The sequence below is a fragment of the Stigmatopora nigra genome, unplaced genomic scaffold (assembly GCF_051989575.1).
Source record: "Stigmatopora nigra isolate UIUO_SnigA unplaced genomic scaffold, RoL_Snig_1.1 HiC_scaffold_24, whole genome shotgun sequence".
In the NCBI taxonomy this organism is placed as follows: Eukaryota; Metazoa; Chordata; class Actinopteri; order Syngnathiformes; family Syngnathidae; genus Stigmatopora; species Stigmatopora nigra.
Window position 1 is genome coordinate 140,690 of NW_027551603.1, and position 15,472 is coordinate 156,161.

General features: G+C 39.0%; 1 protein-coding gene across 4 annotated transcripts in view; it reads right to left on the bottom strand.

The window, feature by feature from the left end:
- The window catches only part of rad51 (RAD51 recombinase), a 43,181-nt gene that overhangs the window by 4,011 nt on the left and 23,698 nt on the right, over positions 1–15,472 (bottom strand). For 3 of the 4 annotated variants that reach the window (XM_077710193.1, XM_077710196.1, XM_077710195.1), the window contains 3 exons: positions 11,746–11,875; positions 4,049–4,170; positions 1,277–2,727 (listed from right to left, as the gene is read on the bottom strand). In XM_077710193.1, coding sequence (XP_077566319.1) covers positions 2,604–2,727; positions 4,049–4,170; positions 11,746–11,875 — 376 coding nt within the window. In that variant the 3' untranslated portion in view covers positions 1,277–2,603. Of the gene's footprint in view, positions 1–1,276; positions 2,728–4,048; positions 4,171–11,745; positions 11,876–15,472 lie in introns of those variants that run through there. The other variant, XM_077710194.1, reaches the window with a different exon arrangement.

Here is a 15,472-nt window from a genome sequence, read left to right on the forward strand (position 1 = left end):
AAGTTTGAATATGTCAGTTAAGGGGTCTTGCCTGGGATGGCGGACCTGTGGAGAAGCACTATACAATTTCGTCATACGCAGCTGAGGGTATGACGACTACTAGGCTTTTTGTCAAGTCAATGATGACGACAATGCCTATGTCTGATAACAATAATCCGGCGGCCCGCTAGGTCTTTTAATCCGGCCCACCAACGTTGGCCAAATAATAACTATAACCTAATAACTATCCGTTCGGCTAACTATCCTTACCTATCCTAAACGCCCACTCGGCGAACGGTTAATCGGCCAGACGTCCGTTGGCGAAACGTTCGGTCACCAAGGGACCAGGAGTACTGATCTGTGTAAAGGGAAGAATGAATGGGGCCAAGTATCAAGACATTTTGAGTGAAAATCTCCTTCCATCAGCAAGGACATTGAAGATGAGACGTGTCTGGGTCTTTCAGCATGACAATGATCCCAAACACACGCCCAGGGCAACAAAGGAGTGGATTCGTAAGAAGCTTTTCAAGGTCCTGGAGTGGCCTACCCAGTCTCCAGATCTCAACATCATAGAAAATCTATGAGGGAGTTGAAAGTCCATGTTGCCCAAACGACAGCCCCAAACAGGTGCTCAGACGTTTATACTCACTAGGTATGCTGGAGCCTATCCCATCTGACCCGGTGCTCGGACGTTTGGTCGCCGGTTGAATGGTGACAGAGAGTTTACTGTTTAAACCAGGTCTCAAAATTATATTCATGAGAGTTTAATACCTAAGAGAAAGAGTTTAATATCCAAGTACTGTTTAACATCTAAGTACATTTGACCAGTGACCAAACGTCCGGTCACGCCCCAAATATCACTGCTCTAGAGGAGATCTGCATGGAGAAATGGCCCAAAATACCAGCAACAGTGTTAAAAGCTTGTGTAGAGTTACAGAAAACGTTTGGCCTCCGTTATTGCTAACAAAGGGTACATGAAGTATTGAGATGAACTTTTGGTATTGACTTATTTTCTAACATGATTTGCAAATAAATTATTCAAAAATTAACTGTTATTTTCGGTTGTTTTTTTTCACATTCTGTCTCTCATGGTTTAGGTTTACCTATGTTGACAATTACAGGCTTCTCTAATCTTTTCAAGTAGGACACTTCGTGGTTGACTAAATACTTATTTGCCCCTCTCTATGAAGGGTTTAGTTGGTAGTTGTGTGAGGACCGTGGAACAAATTAGATAATTTACATATAAAGTACAGCTCTACTCTAATTTTCATGTTACAAAAAAAAGTATTGGAACCAATTCATTTTGTAAGTAGTAGTTTAATAAATTCAAAGAGTTTCAGAAGTAGTATTGGGGAACTCAAAATGTGTCACTGAGGAAAAATTCAAGTAACAAAATGAATTCCCAAACAAATTAATTTCTAAAGTAGGGGTACAATTAGTATATTTGTTCTAACCAAATTAACCAAACAGGCGCCAAAAGCACTACTAAAATGAGCACGTGAATGGGAAAAGGCCTCAAAGTTTACAAATAATGACATGCAACCTATCTCAGGAAATGGTCGGGCTGACACACAAATAGCTTTTTCACAGCACAAATATGCATAATGCATTCTCAAAATGCATTGAGCCATGAAACGTAAAAGAAGCAAGCTGATTTCACTTACAAAGATGAAATTAAAGAGATCTAAAAGTACACCAAGACCGTTTGCTCTCTCGAAATGATCATGTAGGCGGAACCAACAATTCTCATCAGTGCACACCACATGGAAATGCACTTATAAGGCCACAACTTTGTAGTATATTCATAGATGCATGTCTGAAAGATAGCACTAATACTTACTGAAACTGAACTTACACCTGTCAGTGTAAGGGTAAATCAGCGAGGATCCGGTATCTAATGCTTTTCAATCTCTGGAATCGAATATAGGAACAAATTGCAACGCGTATGAGGTCTTTCTTTTTTAAATTTCATGATAGATTTTATATCACAGGGACTAATTGAACAACCTCAACTCATTTTCTGTACCACTTTATCTCCAGTAGGGTCACGGAGGGAGCGGGAGCCTATCCCAGCTGACTCCGGGGCAGAGGCGGGGGACACCCTGAATCGGTGGACAGCCAATTACAGGACAAGGATACGTACAATCAAGCACACTCACAGCCATACATTGAGGCAATTTAGAGTGTCCAATCAAATATAATAATAATAATAATAATAATAATAATCAGACATAGGCATTGTCGTCATCATTGACTTGACAAATGATGACTTTAGAGTGTCCAATCAAATATGGAAACCAGAGTGCTCGGAGGAAACACACGCAGGTTAGAACATGCAAACTCCACACAGATGAAAGGACCTGGATTTGAATCCAGGACCCCAGAGCTGAGAGGCCGACACGCTAACCACTCGCGCCAATGGGCCCCAAGAAGGTAAAATGTCCTAGCTAGAGACCCTAATTTCAAACAACATTTAAAGCTGGATTTTTTCACTGTCTGTCCTTAACAGCTTTCATTTAACATTTTTATTTTTTCATCTTAATGGTGCAGTCCAATTTACAGACGTTCGAGATTTTATGATGACGATTGTTAGAAAATTGCATACAGCCTGCTGCACAGCATTCTTAGTCTTTAGCATCTCCCACTCCATCAGCATTAATGGCGAACATGGCTTCTGCCTCTGGCAGGCAAGGTGAGTCATAAATTTTACAGATCCTTGTTTCTCCTCTGCCTTTTCTCAGATATAAACTGCAAGAAAACACATTGGGTGTTAAGGGACAATCAGATGCATGTCAAAACAATTGTCAAGAAATTCGGTCAGACAATTAGTAAACAAAAGGGTCGTGTGGAAATTATTGACCAAAAACTTGAGAAATAGTACAGCAGGGCACTGAGGGAAGGAACTTCAGCTATTAAGAATTGTAGTCCATAAAAGATGTTAGTACGAGTTATAATAATTTGATATGAAATACAGGGGTACATCTACTTAATAAATAACTTGTTCCAGAAGTAGTTTCTTAACTTAGGTTTTTGTAAATAGAATTAGTATTTTACTTGACCTTTAACTCTTTAACATTTTTAAAGTGTAGACCAATTTTATAAGAAATATCTCCCTCTCTTAGGGTTTCTATTTACCCGTCAATCTACATTCCCACCCGATTCTATGGCCACGAGCTGTGGGTTGTAAACGAAAGAATGAAATCCCGGATACAAGCAGCTGAAATGAGTTTCCTCCGCAGGTTATACGGACTTTCCCTTAGTGATAAGGTGATAAGCTCGGTGATTCGAGAAAGGCTCGGAGTAGATCCGCGGATGATGGAGACATGGTTTAAATGCACTGACAGGGGTTGACAAGACAATTCAAAACACCAGGATTACACGAGGGAAGGTGAGCAGGAAAGACAGGGCAGATGAATTTCATGGGTTATCACATGGACAAGATAGGCAAGGGAAAATGGCCAAACCAAAAAATATTACGCTAGCAGGAATACAGAGGCTGCGTTATGCACAATAAAAAAAACACGTCATTCGTCAGTTGGGCGGCCCATCCATGCACAGTTTTTTACGGCTTTTATCGGGCCGTTGTAGTTCTCGATTTTCGCTCAAAATAAGAAGCAAAAAGAATCTTGAAATTTTTGTTCGAGGTCTGGGATGATCAAAAATTGAGGTACCACTGTACATTATTTTCAGAATAAACTTATTTGGAATGGCACGTAGTAATACAATGTCTTAAACTCTTTCTTTTATGCCTACTTTCATCAAATTTAAAAAAGTGTGTCGGTTTGGGATGTGATAAAAATAAGAATACCACTGATCTGTCCTGTTTGTCCATGGTTTTGCAAGGGTTATTTATGTCATATAAAAACAGAAATAAAGACAAGCTCTGCATTCCTGCTGGATGGTTTAGTTTAGTTTTCAAACTAAGAATTATGAATCAGACATTTATAATGATGAATTTGGAACAAGGAGTTTAAAAATGTGTTTTCATAGAACCTACCTTTCTAAAAGATAAAGGTTATGACAGCGCTTGCAAAGTGACTTGAGATTAAATAAATAAAATATCACTTACCGAGTTGTGGATGCATGAGCCAGAATGTTCCCTCCAATTGGTTTCTTTGGATCAGCAGAGAACATGGCAGCACCATCTACCTGTGCAACCACTTGGTTGGTTATTACCACTGCTACGCCAAACTGTGTTGGGGACAGATTGAAAAAATGATTACCCCAAATGTAAAAGAAGTTGCAATATCTATAAAATATACAGAGCTGCCAAATTCCATGGACCCCATTTCAGGAATACCCTTGTCCCATTTCCAGAGTTAATACCATTCACGCAAATTTTATATAAAATGTAAAAAAAACATAACGTAGGACAATTCAAATAAAACTTTTATGATCATGTTTTAACATAAATTGAAATATTGTGTTTTTGCAAACTATCAATCACAATCCCTTCTGTGTAAGGTAACATGAAAGACGTTGGGCAGTGATCTGACTCGTACTGGTTGACTGAAGGTAAGTGAGGAGACAGTAAGAGGTAAGTGCAGAATGTCAATGAATCTGAAATTATCACTTATTTGGGCCTTTTGCCTTTCGTCATACGCAGCTGGGTATGATGACAATTAGGCTTTTGTCGAGTCAATGATGATGACAAAGACAATGTCCGATTAGTAATATTGAAAAAGTACAAAATAATGAAAATTAGATTATCTTTGTGTTTGGGTCCTTCTACGTGCGTTTTACAGTCAGTAATTCCACCAAGTATCACGCTGAAGTCGCATATGCATGTCGTGCAATGAGCAAATTTTGGTCCTTTTGAAGCTTCAACACAGGATATTTTGTCGAGTACGAACCGATAAACTTCTGCAAGTGTCTTGATTTCTTATTAGAGGTTTTATCCAACTTGCCCTACATTTTGCACTTAACCCGAGCAAGCATATTTATAAGACTTACGAATGCTGTGTCCACATACTTCCTTTATAAAAACACTGGAAATTATAGGATTTGTTTCAAAATAAAAGACGAATGGTTTAGTCAGCCTTAATAGCTTACTTCCCTTATGAAAAAAACAATGATGTTAAAGTGATAGAGGCTACCTATGCAATTGATTCCTAATCGATTGCCACGCTGAAGTCGCACAAGACGAATCATTCGTCAGAACTTGTAACTCAGATGGTTCACAATCCACTCATTTTACCAAATTCAGCCACTTACTTACTGTGCAGGTGAATGAAGAAGCGGAAGCGATGGTGTGAATTTTGAGGCATTTACTTTTCCAATATGCTTGCTTCAATTTTTTTTTTAATGAGTGATAAGACAAGTTAATTAACAAGAAAAGCTAACCATAGAAGAGAACTTCATATTTGGAATTTCCTTCTATGCTGAAACACACCCACCAATATTCAAATTAATGCCCACTTTTGCCTGTTGGAAAAGGATTTCCAAACTGCAGTTAGTTATCAGAAGTTATCGCTCTTGCAATAAAGTCACACTGACTTTTTAAATAACCCACTCTGAGTCTCAGTATGTCTCTGTCTGTCAAACCCAACCCCCCCCCCCCCCCAAACAGAAAACAAACATGTGGCATGTGGGTACGAGGTTGAAAAAGAGCAAACACCAATAGCATTTAACTCAGATGTATGGAGAAAGCTTTGGAATAACAGAAGAAAACTGATTTTCTTTTGTATTCTTCAAGCCAAATGTTGCCATAAGAAATGGCAACGGTGTTGTGTCCTGTCTCTGATTTGCTATTATTCACACAATACAGCAACTACCGTAAACACTCTCTCTCTCGCATTGTGCCGAATTTGGTGTAGCTCTTCTCGCCGTGCAACATCCAGTTCTCGTAGTACTGTCGGACTTTGGGCATGAGTAGACCTCGGGGGCCTGAATAAATTTGGTGCAGACTCCTGGAATCAAGGCCACATCAATATGGAGCTTCTTCAATTGCTTCTTGGGGCATCGCTAATGTGACAACAGTATGAATCCCAGGCAAGAAGGTGCGGGCTATCTGACCACCATTGCAGGTTGAGAAAAACCTACATTTCACTGGCATGCCACTCTGTTTCAAACTTTTCCCATTGTGACATTCAATTAGAGGGTGCCGATCTATTTTTCAATTGTTCCACTAATGTGCCGTTATATTAGAGGTGCTGTTCAAATAGAGGTTTCACGGTAAGTAAACATCAACTAAGATAAATTCCAAGGATTGTCTGGTTGCGGATAGCTAATTAAATAATTATTAATTATTAATTGAATGCTGCTTCTTGGTCACTGCTAGCAGACAAAAAGCATGACATACGCACGCACATTCCTCTTCCACAGTGCGCCAGTAAGCAATGTACCAAACAGTCAAGCTGTCAGCATCATACAACAACATCTACATAATCTTGAATTTAGTGCAAACCTATTTGGGCGAGAATATTATTGTTTTGGTCATCTATTTGTGTAAGGAACAGCATAGTGGCTAATCCACACGTGGGCAGATCGCAATAAAGGTTGAAAGTGGAAAAGTTACAACAGGAAAAAAACCTGGAAACCCGCTGGCGGAAATTCTTCTGAAAATTATTTTTGTAAGTGATGTGGAAAGGCGTTCTACCTTACTCCCAATCAGTGATGCGGTGCGTTTAGGTTCACCATGTAAAAACAATGATTCATGCATAAACTCTGCTTTCAGCTTTAACAAATAAAAAAGTCTAAACACTTAAAGAAGGCAAAGAAACTAGATTCTACTAGAATCCGACAGCAGTTTCTGGACACCATAAAAAAATTAAACGCTCTACGGTGCACAGTTTGGCCAAACGTAGCAAGAGAATCTTAACATGACAACACACCCTAATAGTCAGGGACTCCGCTAAGAAAAAGTCAGGGACTTATAGCCTTGGTGTGTTAATAGAGTCAGGGACTCTGCTAAGACAAAGTCAGGGACTTGTGGTCTCAGTGTATTCAGAGATATTGGGTGAATCACAAAATATTGAGATCAATTTCGAGACATTTAGAATAGATTTGTTGTTTAAACAATTAAGAAAGTGATGAATATGGGTCATAAAGCGACAAAAGGGGTGGGTTTGTTGCCTAACTGCAGAATAAAAATCTGAGTTACCGGATGTGGGGTATGTGCGGATGCGTAGTGTGGGGGGTTGCCTGTGTCTGCCGCGATGGGTGGAGAGGCATGGTATTAAGAATTATTTGTTTGTTAATGACCATTAGAATATTACGGATTGCATGGGCATCGAACAATTGATGTCAACCAAATAACATTTACCCATTTCCTCGGGGAATTATTATTGCTGATAGGACAGCAAAAGGTAGTCTCCCGGTGATGAAAAGACACACTGATGCAGACCACTGATGTCTGTTGAGTGTGAACATGAATGGTTGTCTGTCTTCTTGTGTTTTTGATTGGCTGACCACCGAGATACAATCAATCGGTTAGATATCCAGGTGGAAAAGGATTTAGAAATTTGCGATCTATTTCTGAAATCGCCAATAAGCCCTTTTCAGGGATGGCGGCAAAGGATTTGGAAATTTGAAACGCCAATAAGCCCTTTTTCAGGGATGGCGGCGACAAATTATGGGATAAATATTTTGTCAAATGATTTTTTAAATTAAAATGCAGCAGAAGTACTCCAAATGTCAAACTTGGCATGGGGGAAAAGATAATCTGCTCTGAAAATGGGGAATTTAAGGGCACTGGAAAAGAAAAAGAAAAAAAATCTTTAAGGAAACGCATTGAAATTGGGTTAGCAGAAGGACACTGTGCTACTCAACAGGAAACGGACCAACGGTGATGCCAGGAGCCTGGGTGCTCAACCTACAGCATGAAGAAGAAGTGCAGCCATGTGTCCCATGATCATTGTTTGAAGTAATTGCCAAATTGAGCCATTGGAGTAGCCATGTCTCAACAGGAGGGATAGTATAGTCCCAGAGGTCTCCAAACCTACTTTATTTTTTTTGCAGAAACTGTCTAACCTGCTGTAGACACAACTCCCAAGGCAATGAACGACCCAAGCGTGGAACAAGGTAAACAAAGACATATTCCTTCGCTGTTCTGAACATGGATTTCATCAAACTGAGCCAAAGTGGCACATACAAGCAGTCTTGAACCAAGTGAGTTGAGATATGCCCATCCAAGAAAGCTGAAGAGAAAGGAGAAACAGATTCTCTCACTCAGTAGTTATGCAAAATGTTCCAGGAAAGAACTGTGATAAGTGCAAATGATCTGCCGACAACTTCTCAATCTCCCACACAGGAGGCCCTGTTCACAGGCGACCTGGTACTCGTCAAGGTGATAAAAAGAAAGAGCTGGCCATCTCCAAGTTGGGACGGACCTCACCGTGATTTTGACCGCTAACTTCACCAAGTTGGCCGCCACCGTCAAAGCTAATGAACGAGTGTTGGAGCTCACGACCATTATCTAGGGTGGGGTTCGGATGTCCCCCTCGAACACAAACACTGGTCAGTCTCCTCCAAAATTCTGATGGCTCTGTTCCCCTGGGTAGGAACAGCAAAGAACACCCTACAACTGGAAACAATTGACTACAGATTCCAGGCCAATGTCAACGCATCAGTACGACTACAATAAGGCCGAGAAGTCCAAATAACTGCTAAGCAGGGAGGTAGGACACTCATGCTGCACCTTCATCCCTGCCAACGCATCCTACTCAGTCCATGATGCTCTACAAACTATGAAAAATGTCAGCCCTGTAATACAACTTCACAAACAGGCAGACAGAGTGAGACCAATTTAAAGGAAATAGGTTTATTACCAGACTGCAGAATGGGGAGTTGCACATTGTGAAAGAGGATTTAGTTTGATTAATCCTATCTGTCAGAATTGTATTTCATATTATCATTATATATTTGCTTGCAATGAAGAATATGCCCTGCTTTACTATAAAACTTTTTTCATTATCATTAGATTATTAATTTCACATTATAATATATTTGCTTGTAATGAAGAATATGCCCTGCTTTAATATAAAACTTTTTTCAATATCATTAGATTATTAATTTCACATTATAATATATTTGCTTGCAATGAAGAATATGCTCGCCTTTACTATATAACTTTTTTCATTATCATTAGATTATTATTAATTTCACATTATTATATATTTTCTTGCAATGAAGAATATGCTTTAATTGACTATTAAACTTAGTTTTATGTTTGCTTGCAACAAAGTAAATGCTTTGCTCTTCAGAGCTGTTGGGGTTAGTCTGGATGCTTATATATATGCTTATATGTGCACATTAACCACTATATGTGTGTGGAATATTAATTACTATATGTATGTGAGAAATATTAATCTTTATAAGCTTGCCTCAGTTTGGGACCAGCAAGCTCGAGGTCACTCTCCATGCAGCTGACTCCGCGTTTTGTTGAACTAACACCTCACACAGTCTTCATTTTCGAGGACTGTTTACCTGGACCCTTTACCCAGATGAAAGTTTGCAATGAAGATCTGTGAAGGACTCTTAAATTGTTCGTGATTCCAGCGGATGGCTATCAATCAACGTCCGGGAATACTCGCATATTCTTTTAAAATAGTGTCGCTCGGTTCACCTAATATGGAATTGTTTTGCCGAAAGGAGGCTTGTTTGTCTAAATTCTAAAGCAGTTGTTTTTGAGTTCCGACCTTAATTCTTGTTTTGAATACCTGATATGCAATTGTTGTTGCAGTTGTTTTTTGACCTTAAGGTTAACGCTTATGCAATCGGATGGAATAGCTAACCTTGTAATTGTTTTGATTGGATGTCTTAAATTGACAGGAGAAAATTCAGTTCGGGAGAATCATCTGTGATGGGGACGAGTCAGGTTGTATTTTCACTTGCAAGTTAACGCAGGATATGTATGATGTCTTCCTTGTATTGTTTTATAATATATTAAAGTGCAATTATTAATGGACCTAACAGAATCTTTGTTAAACTAAAAAAAGAAGACAAAACGCCTCGGACTGCTTGGATTGGATAAAACAAAGAATATCCAAAGCAACCTGAACGGAACATGCGTCCACTCCACAAGACTTACAGGCCTTCATTTCTTTTAACTATTGCCGTCTCACTTGTTTCCACCCCTCCCCTGAGAGTTGAGATGTACATTCTAATCAGTGCCCTCAAATGTAATGAAAACAAAATACACATAAGGTCAAAACAGTTTGTTCTCCTTGTAAGTGAAAAATTCAAAAAAATCCAGAACACTTGTGAAATATGACTTAATTAATCTAGCACCCTTCTGCACTCTTATGAATGTAAAGTTACTAGAACATAATTTTATTTACACCTATTGGTTGAAACTTGTACTACACCTTTTGTTGTGACCACCTCCTTTTCCTGTTCATGTATTCCCACCTAAAGTTTGTCTACGCCTGAGACGTCGTATTTGGGAGTTGAGTATCTGCTTATGAAGTACTAACTGAATCCTTAAAATTTTCTTAGCTAATCAAAGCATTTCACACACCATGAAAACAACTTTTTTGTTTTTTTTGTGTGGTAATACCTTGTGATAAGAGCATAAAGTATTCCGGTACACGAGCTGGTGTGTCAATTCACTCATATCTCAAATCGATGTTTCCCCATGTAACATAACTAAATACAAATTAATCCATTCCGACCCTGTGAAAAAAAAACTAAAACCAGAACATTACAATTGAAAAACATGTTTTTCATTGCTCAAATTCACCACCTATGCCATGAGTAATAAAGATGTATCTAGAGGTTATGTGATCTGCAAAGAAGTGACATTATTAAAAGGTGTGAGGCAATTTTTCTGAAAAAAAAAAAAAATAAATAAAGATCTATGAAATATATATCCCATCACATTGCATGTAATGTATATCTAACAAAATGTCAAATTGTTATTTAAAAAAACTATCAAAACAACAATCGTTTTAAATTCATTAACCTACAATGTAATTAAAGCCATGTGCATAATCAATACTCATGAGCATAACTGCTATGCTAATGTCTTACAACACTGGCTGAGGCTAAAGATGCGAGCCTTAAAGACCTAGGCAAGATGGAAACTGATTTCATGACGTTTTACATTTTTATTGTTTCGTTTCACTTTTTACTTTCTTTTGCGTGAATTGTAGGCGGTTTATACAAGAGATTTAAAAAAAATCATTTGTAACATGTTCTGCCTTTGGATGACCAATTTAAACAAATTTAAAAATTTCAACACAACAATGATGGGAGAATGTGGGGATTACCTAATCAATCAATGTGTTACATTCAATTCTGAACTAGGAAGTCGAAAAATGCAGTTATAATGTAGACAGTGCTGCAACATGGGTGAAGCATCACATATTGGGCTAACAGGTCTTTGAGAAGCTGAATCTGGGACAGCTGGCTCCAACTGTCACATACCTATTCTGTTTCAAAACACCTTTCCAGGAGGAATATGAGTGTTTTTGGGTCAGTCACAGAGGATCTAAATTGTATTAAACAATAAATGTAGAATTTAAATGTAAATTGATTACCTACACAATGACTACACTCTCAATGAGACAATGTAATTCCTTAATTGCAAGGACATTCATCAAATACTTTATGAAGACCTACAAGGACCCTGATATGTGATATGCTAAAAGGGTAGAGGGATGGTGTCCACTTAAATATTTTGATCCTGTTTGTAGTACCATTTTTGGCCACCTGACTCACATAGTGCTTAATTAATAACAGTTGGGTTTTGCTCTTTGCTCTTTTTTTCCTAACTTGGTGATGTCTCTATTTCAAACAATTAAAAGCCAGTAAATACCCACATACCTCATCAGCCAACCTGAGTAGCATGCGTAGAAAGCGTCCCAAGTGTCCTTGTCTGGCTGAAAGCTCACCTCGACCCGAGTAGTCAGTTCTGTATAGAGCTGTGGCACTGTCAACTATCAGCAGGGCATATCTGTGAACGCACATGGTTAGTTGATGCAAAAGCTCACTATTAGTGCCCGCTGGAGAGGCCAAAAATTATTCAAAATAGAACAATATATTTATATATTCAGTACTATCAACAATACACTCAAAAAATAGTAAATAATGTGAATATTCAATGCATCTTTGACCACTCAGTAAAGGTTTGTGTCCCAATGATCCTAGATGGTAGAGTTGTATGATGGCACCCCTGCCAATTCCAATTATTTGTATTGATACTGTTAGGGCCTTTGCTCTTCACTCCTGAATCCTGGCCCATGGGCAGGTCTGTGTTTTTTTCTGATTGCAGGTGGAGCGACCACGGCTGCAGGCGAGCAACATCAGCCACCTTTAAAAGGCAAGTTGCCGATAAACTCGTCTGGTTTCCTTCATCAGTTGTATCCCATGTCCCTTCTATAATTTATGATGCTTTCGTCTCAGGACCTGTTGTTTGCGAGCCAAAGGTCGGATCCCAGCAGGTAATGCAATGGTAAGGGCTGCCATTAAACTATTGATATCCATGCAGTACACAAAAGCGCCAGTGTGATAAAGTGCAGTAGGATGTGGTTGATTAGATCTGAGTCCAGTAATAGTTTACAGTGATCACAGTTCTAGGAGAAAAAATGTTCCAAAACCATGCTCGTCGTATGGCATTGTGTCCTCTAGCCAGAGAATGGTAATGCTGACGTCTACCTCAGAAAGTAGAGTCCATGCTGGGCCTTCTTCACCATTTGCCTTTGATGGACATGTACGCAGGGGCAGCTTTGTTTTTCCTGAGCTCCAGGGATGAGTTCCTTTATTTTGATGTTGTTCAGTGTCAGATTGTTGGCTGAACATCACTTTTCTAAGTGCAGGACCTCATCCTGATAGGCTGCCTCATTGTCCCCTGACAGCATTCCTGCTATTGTTGTGTCATCTGCAAACGTGATGATCCCCTTCTCTGGATGGGCAGGATGGTGCTTGGAGGTGTAGAGAGAGTAGAGGAGTGAGAGCCTATTTTGACCCGATGTTGACAGTACAGGGGGTTGAAAGGTGGGGACCGAGTTTCAAAGGCAGTGGTCTGTTTGTCCCCAAGTGAGCAATATGGGGAGGGGAGTAGAATGTCTGGGATAATGGTATTACATCCAGAGCTCTAGTTAACGATGAAAACCTGGTTTAGCTTTGTTACTAGGGGGGTCAGGGCCACGGGCCACTATAGTTCTTAAAGCTGGTTGTGGAGGGCTTTTTCGGGACCAATATGGTAGTTGCTGATTTCAGGTAGGGTGAGGTAACAGCTTAGCCTTGAGACAGTTGGCAAATGTCTGTGAGGACCTCAGAGAGCTGGAGAGCTAAGGCCTGCACAGGCAGCACTATAGATCACCTTTCATTGAGAAATATTGAACCGGATCTTATTTACAATAATGGAAGCTTGAGATCCTAATCCTTCTTCACAAAGTTTCATTGTTGAAGCTGGACTCCAAGAGTTCTGTCTTAAACTTACTTCCCAATCACAACCCTGGTCAACAAGTTCACTTTGTGAAGTGAAGTGTGGTTCTTAAGTGAAATATGGTAGCATAAAGTCTGCATCATCAGAAATCGACACCTCAAGACTACCTACGTACATACTAATCATCTCCGTCAATATCTGAGTGTTTGTAGTGGATAGGAAATTGGTAATATCTTTCTGTGAGGAACAGAGGGCAGAGCTGACTGGACATTTGGATATTGCACGGCCAATTATTGTCTTTCTACATAACTGTTTTGCAAAGATACAAACATAGCAATTGCTGCTGTTATCTGATGGTTCTGGAACTGCAAAACCCATAAATTTTTTGAGCCACTGAAAAAGAATTTGCAGGCAGCCTGGCTGTATTGTAAATGTATGTATGTCATAACTTTCCCCCTGGGCTGTACTTGGAATGCATCTCGGTGAACAAATACAATATAAAAAGCATGTATATGTATTTATGTATAACAATAAAGCTTTCAATTCCTTTCAATTCAATTTAAAAAAAATGCAGAAATGCGAGCCCCAGGTACCCTCATGGAAAATTTATTTCTCCCAAAAGAATGACGGCAATAAAAATGTAGAACATGGTCTTAGTACTTCGCAAGAAATTTTCAATAAGGTCCTGTAGAGTGATGACAACATGGTCATAGCCATCGGACATGGCAATCGTCTTAGGAGCGTGATGTGCTTGTACAAAAGCATATTTGTCCAAAAAAAGGAACAATGGTTAAAACTCCCCATCACCAAGTTGTTTGCCTTTGCCAAACACCTCTCACCAAAGCTCTTCCTGCTACCCCTACACCGTCTCCTGAAGACTCCATCGATGATCCAATGCCTATAGAATCTGACGAAGAGGACTTGCATTTAGGCTCCCAATACCGTTTTCTTAAATCGAGCTGAGGAGAACTATTTTTACTCTACTACAGTACTTAGTGTTTTCAATTTATAATATATAGTATTTCATTGTAATTGAAAACAATTTTTAAAAGTATTTTTTCCGTTATGCAAAAAGATAAGACAACCATTTCCTTACTATATGAAAAGTAAACAATAAGTGCTGGAGAAATTTTGACAGGCATTTCTATTTTTATAAATTTGCCTAAAAAAAATTCAACTAAAGACATCATCACCATTGGCAAGCAGACTATTTTCACCCTCACTTAAAGAAAATAATTTACCTCAAATATGACCATTTACAAAAAAAAAAGAAAAAAAAGTTGGATGAACTTAACCCATTTTAACCCAAGCTAAGTTTTAGATTTTTGCAATGTTTTCAGAACATTTGCATAGAATGGGAAACTCCTTGATCTCAAAAAAAAAAAATAGTACAGGCTGTCCTCGAAAGAGGACAGTGGGTTAATTAAAATGGCTTAAGGTATTGGGGTAGACCTGCCAACTGGGTTAATAATTGTTTGTTCATGTCGAGCCAATGTGGCCAAACTGGTTTTGCAATTGTTTGTTAGGACAGTGGAATGTAGGATAAGCCAACTACCTGGCCTTGCAATTGTTTGTTCGCACTACGAATTGTAAAATAGCTAAATAGCTGGCCTTGCAATTGTTTCCTTGTATTGTGGAATATGGCCAACTCACTTTGGAACTGTTTGTTCGAAACGCGCAATATAAGATAGGCTGGGGCAGTTTGTGTGTGCTATAAAAATATTGTATTAGCATACAACTTAAACCTGCTAATGTCTAACCATATTAGCCCAAAGTTTTGTTTACATAAGCTGTCCTACATCACTGTTTTAGAAATATTACCCGATAGTTCCTATATAAAGACTGAGCTCTGTTCATTCAGAGAGAATTGCGAGGAAGGCAGGCTGTGAGAGGTTCACAGCTGTCGGAGTATTCTCCAACCATCCTGCAGTCCGGTAATAAACCTATTTCCTATTTAAATTGATCTCACTCTTTCTTAACCTGCTCCTGAAGTTGTATTTTCAGACCTATCATAAGGTATATTTCAATATGGCAGCAGTTTGTGCTAATGTATTTAAGGGGCATCTTATAAAAGTTTGAATCAAAATTACAGGGAGAAAACACTTGGATCTTGTGGGTCAGCTCTGTGTTCTCCTGCATCTCTTGGCCGTGTTAGTCATTTTC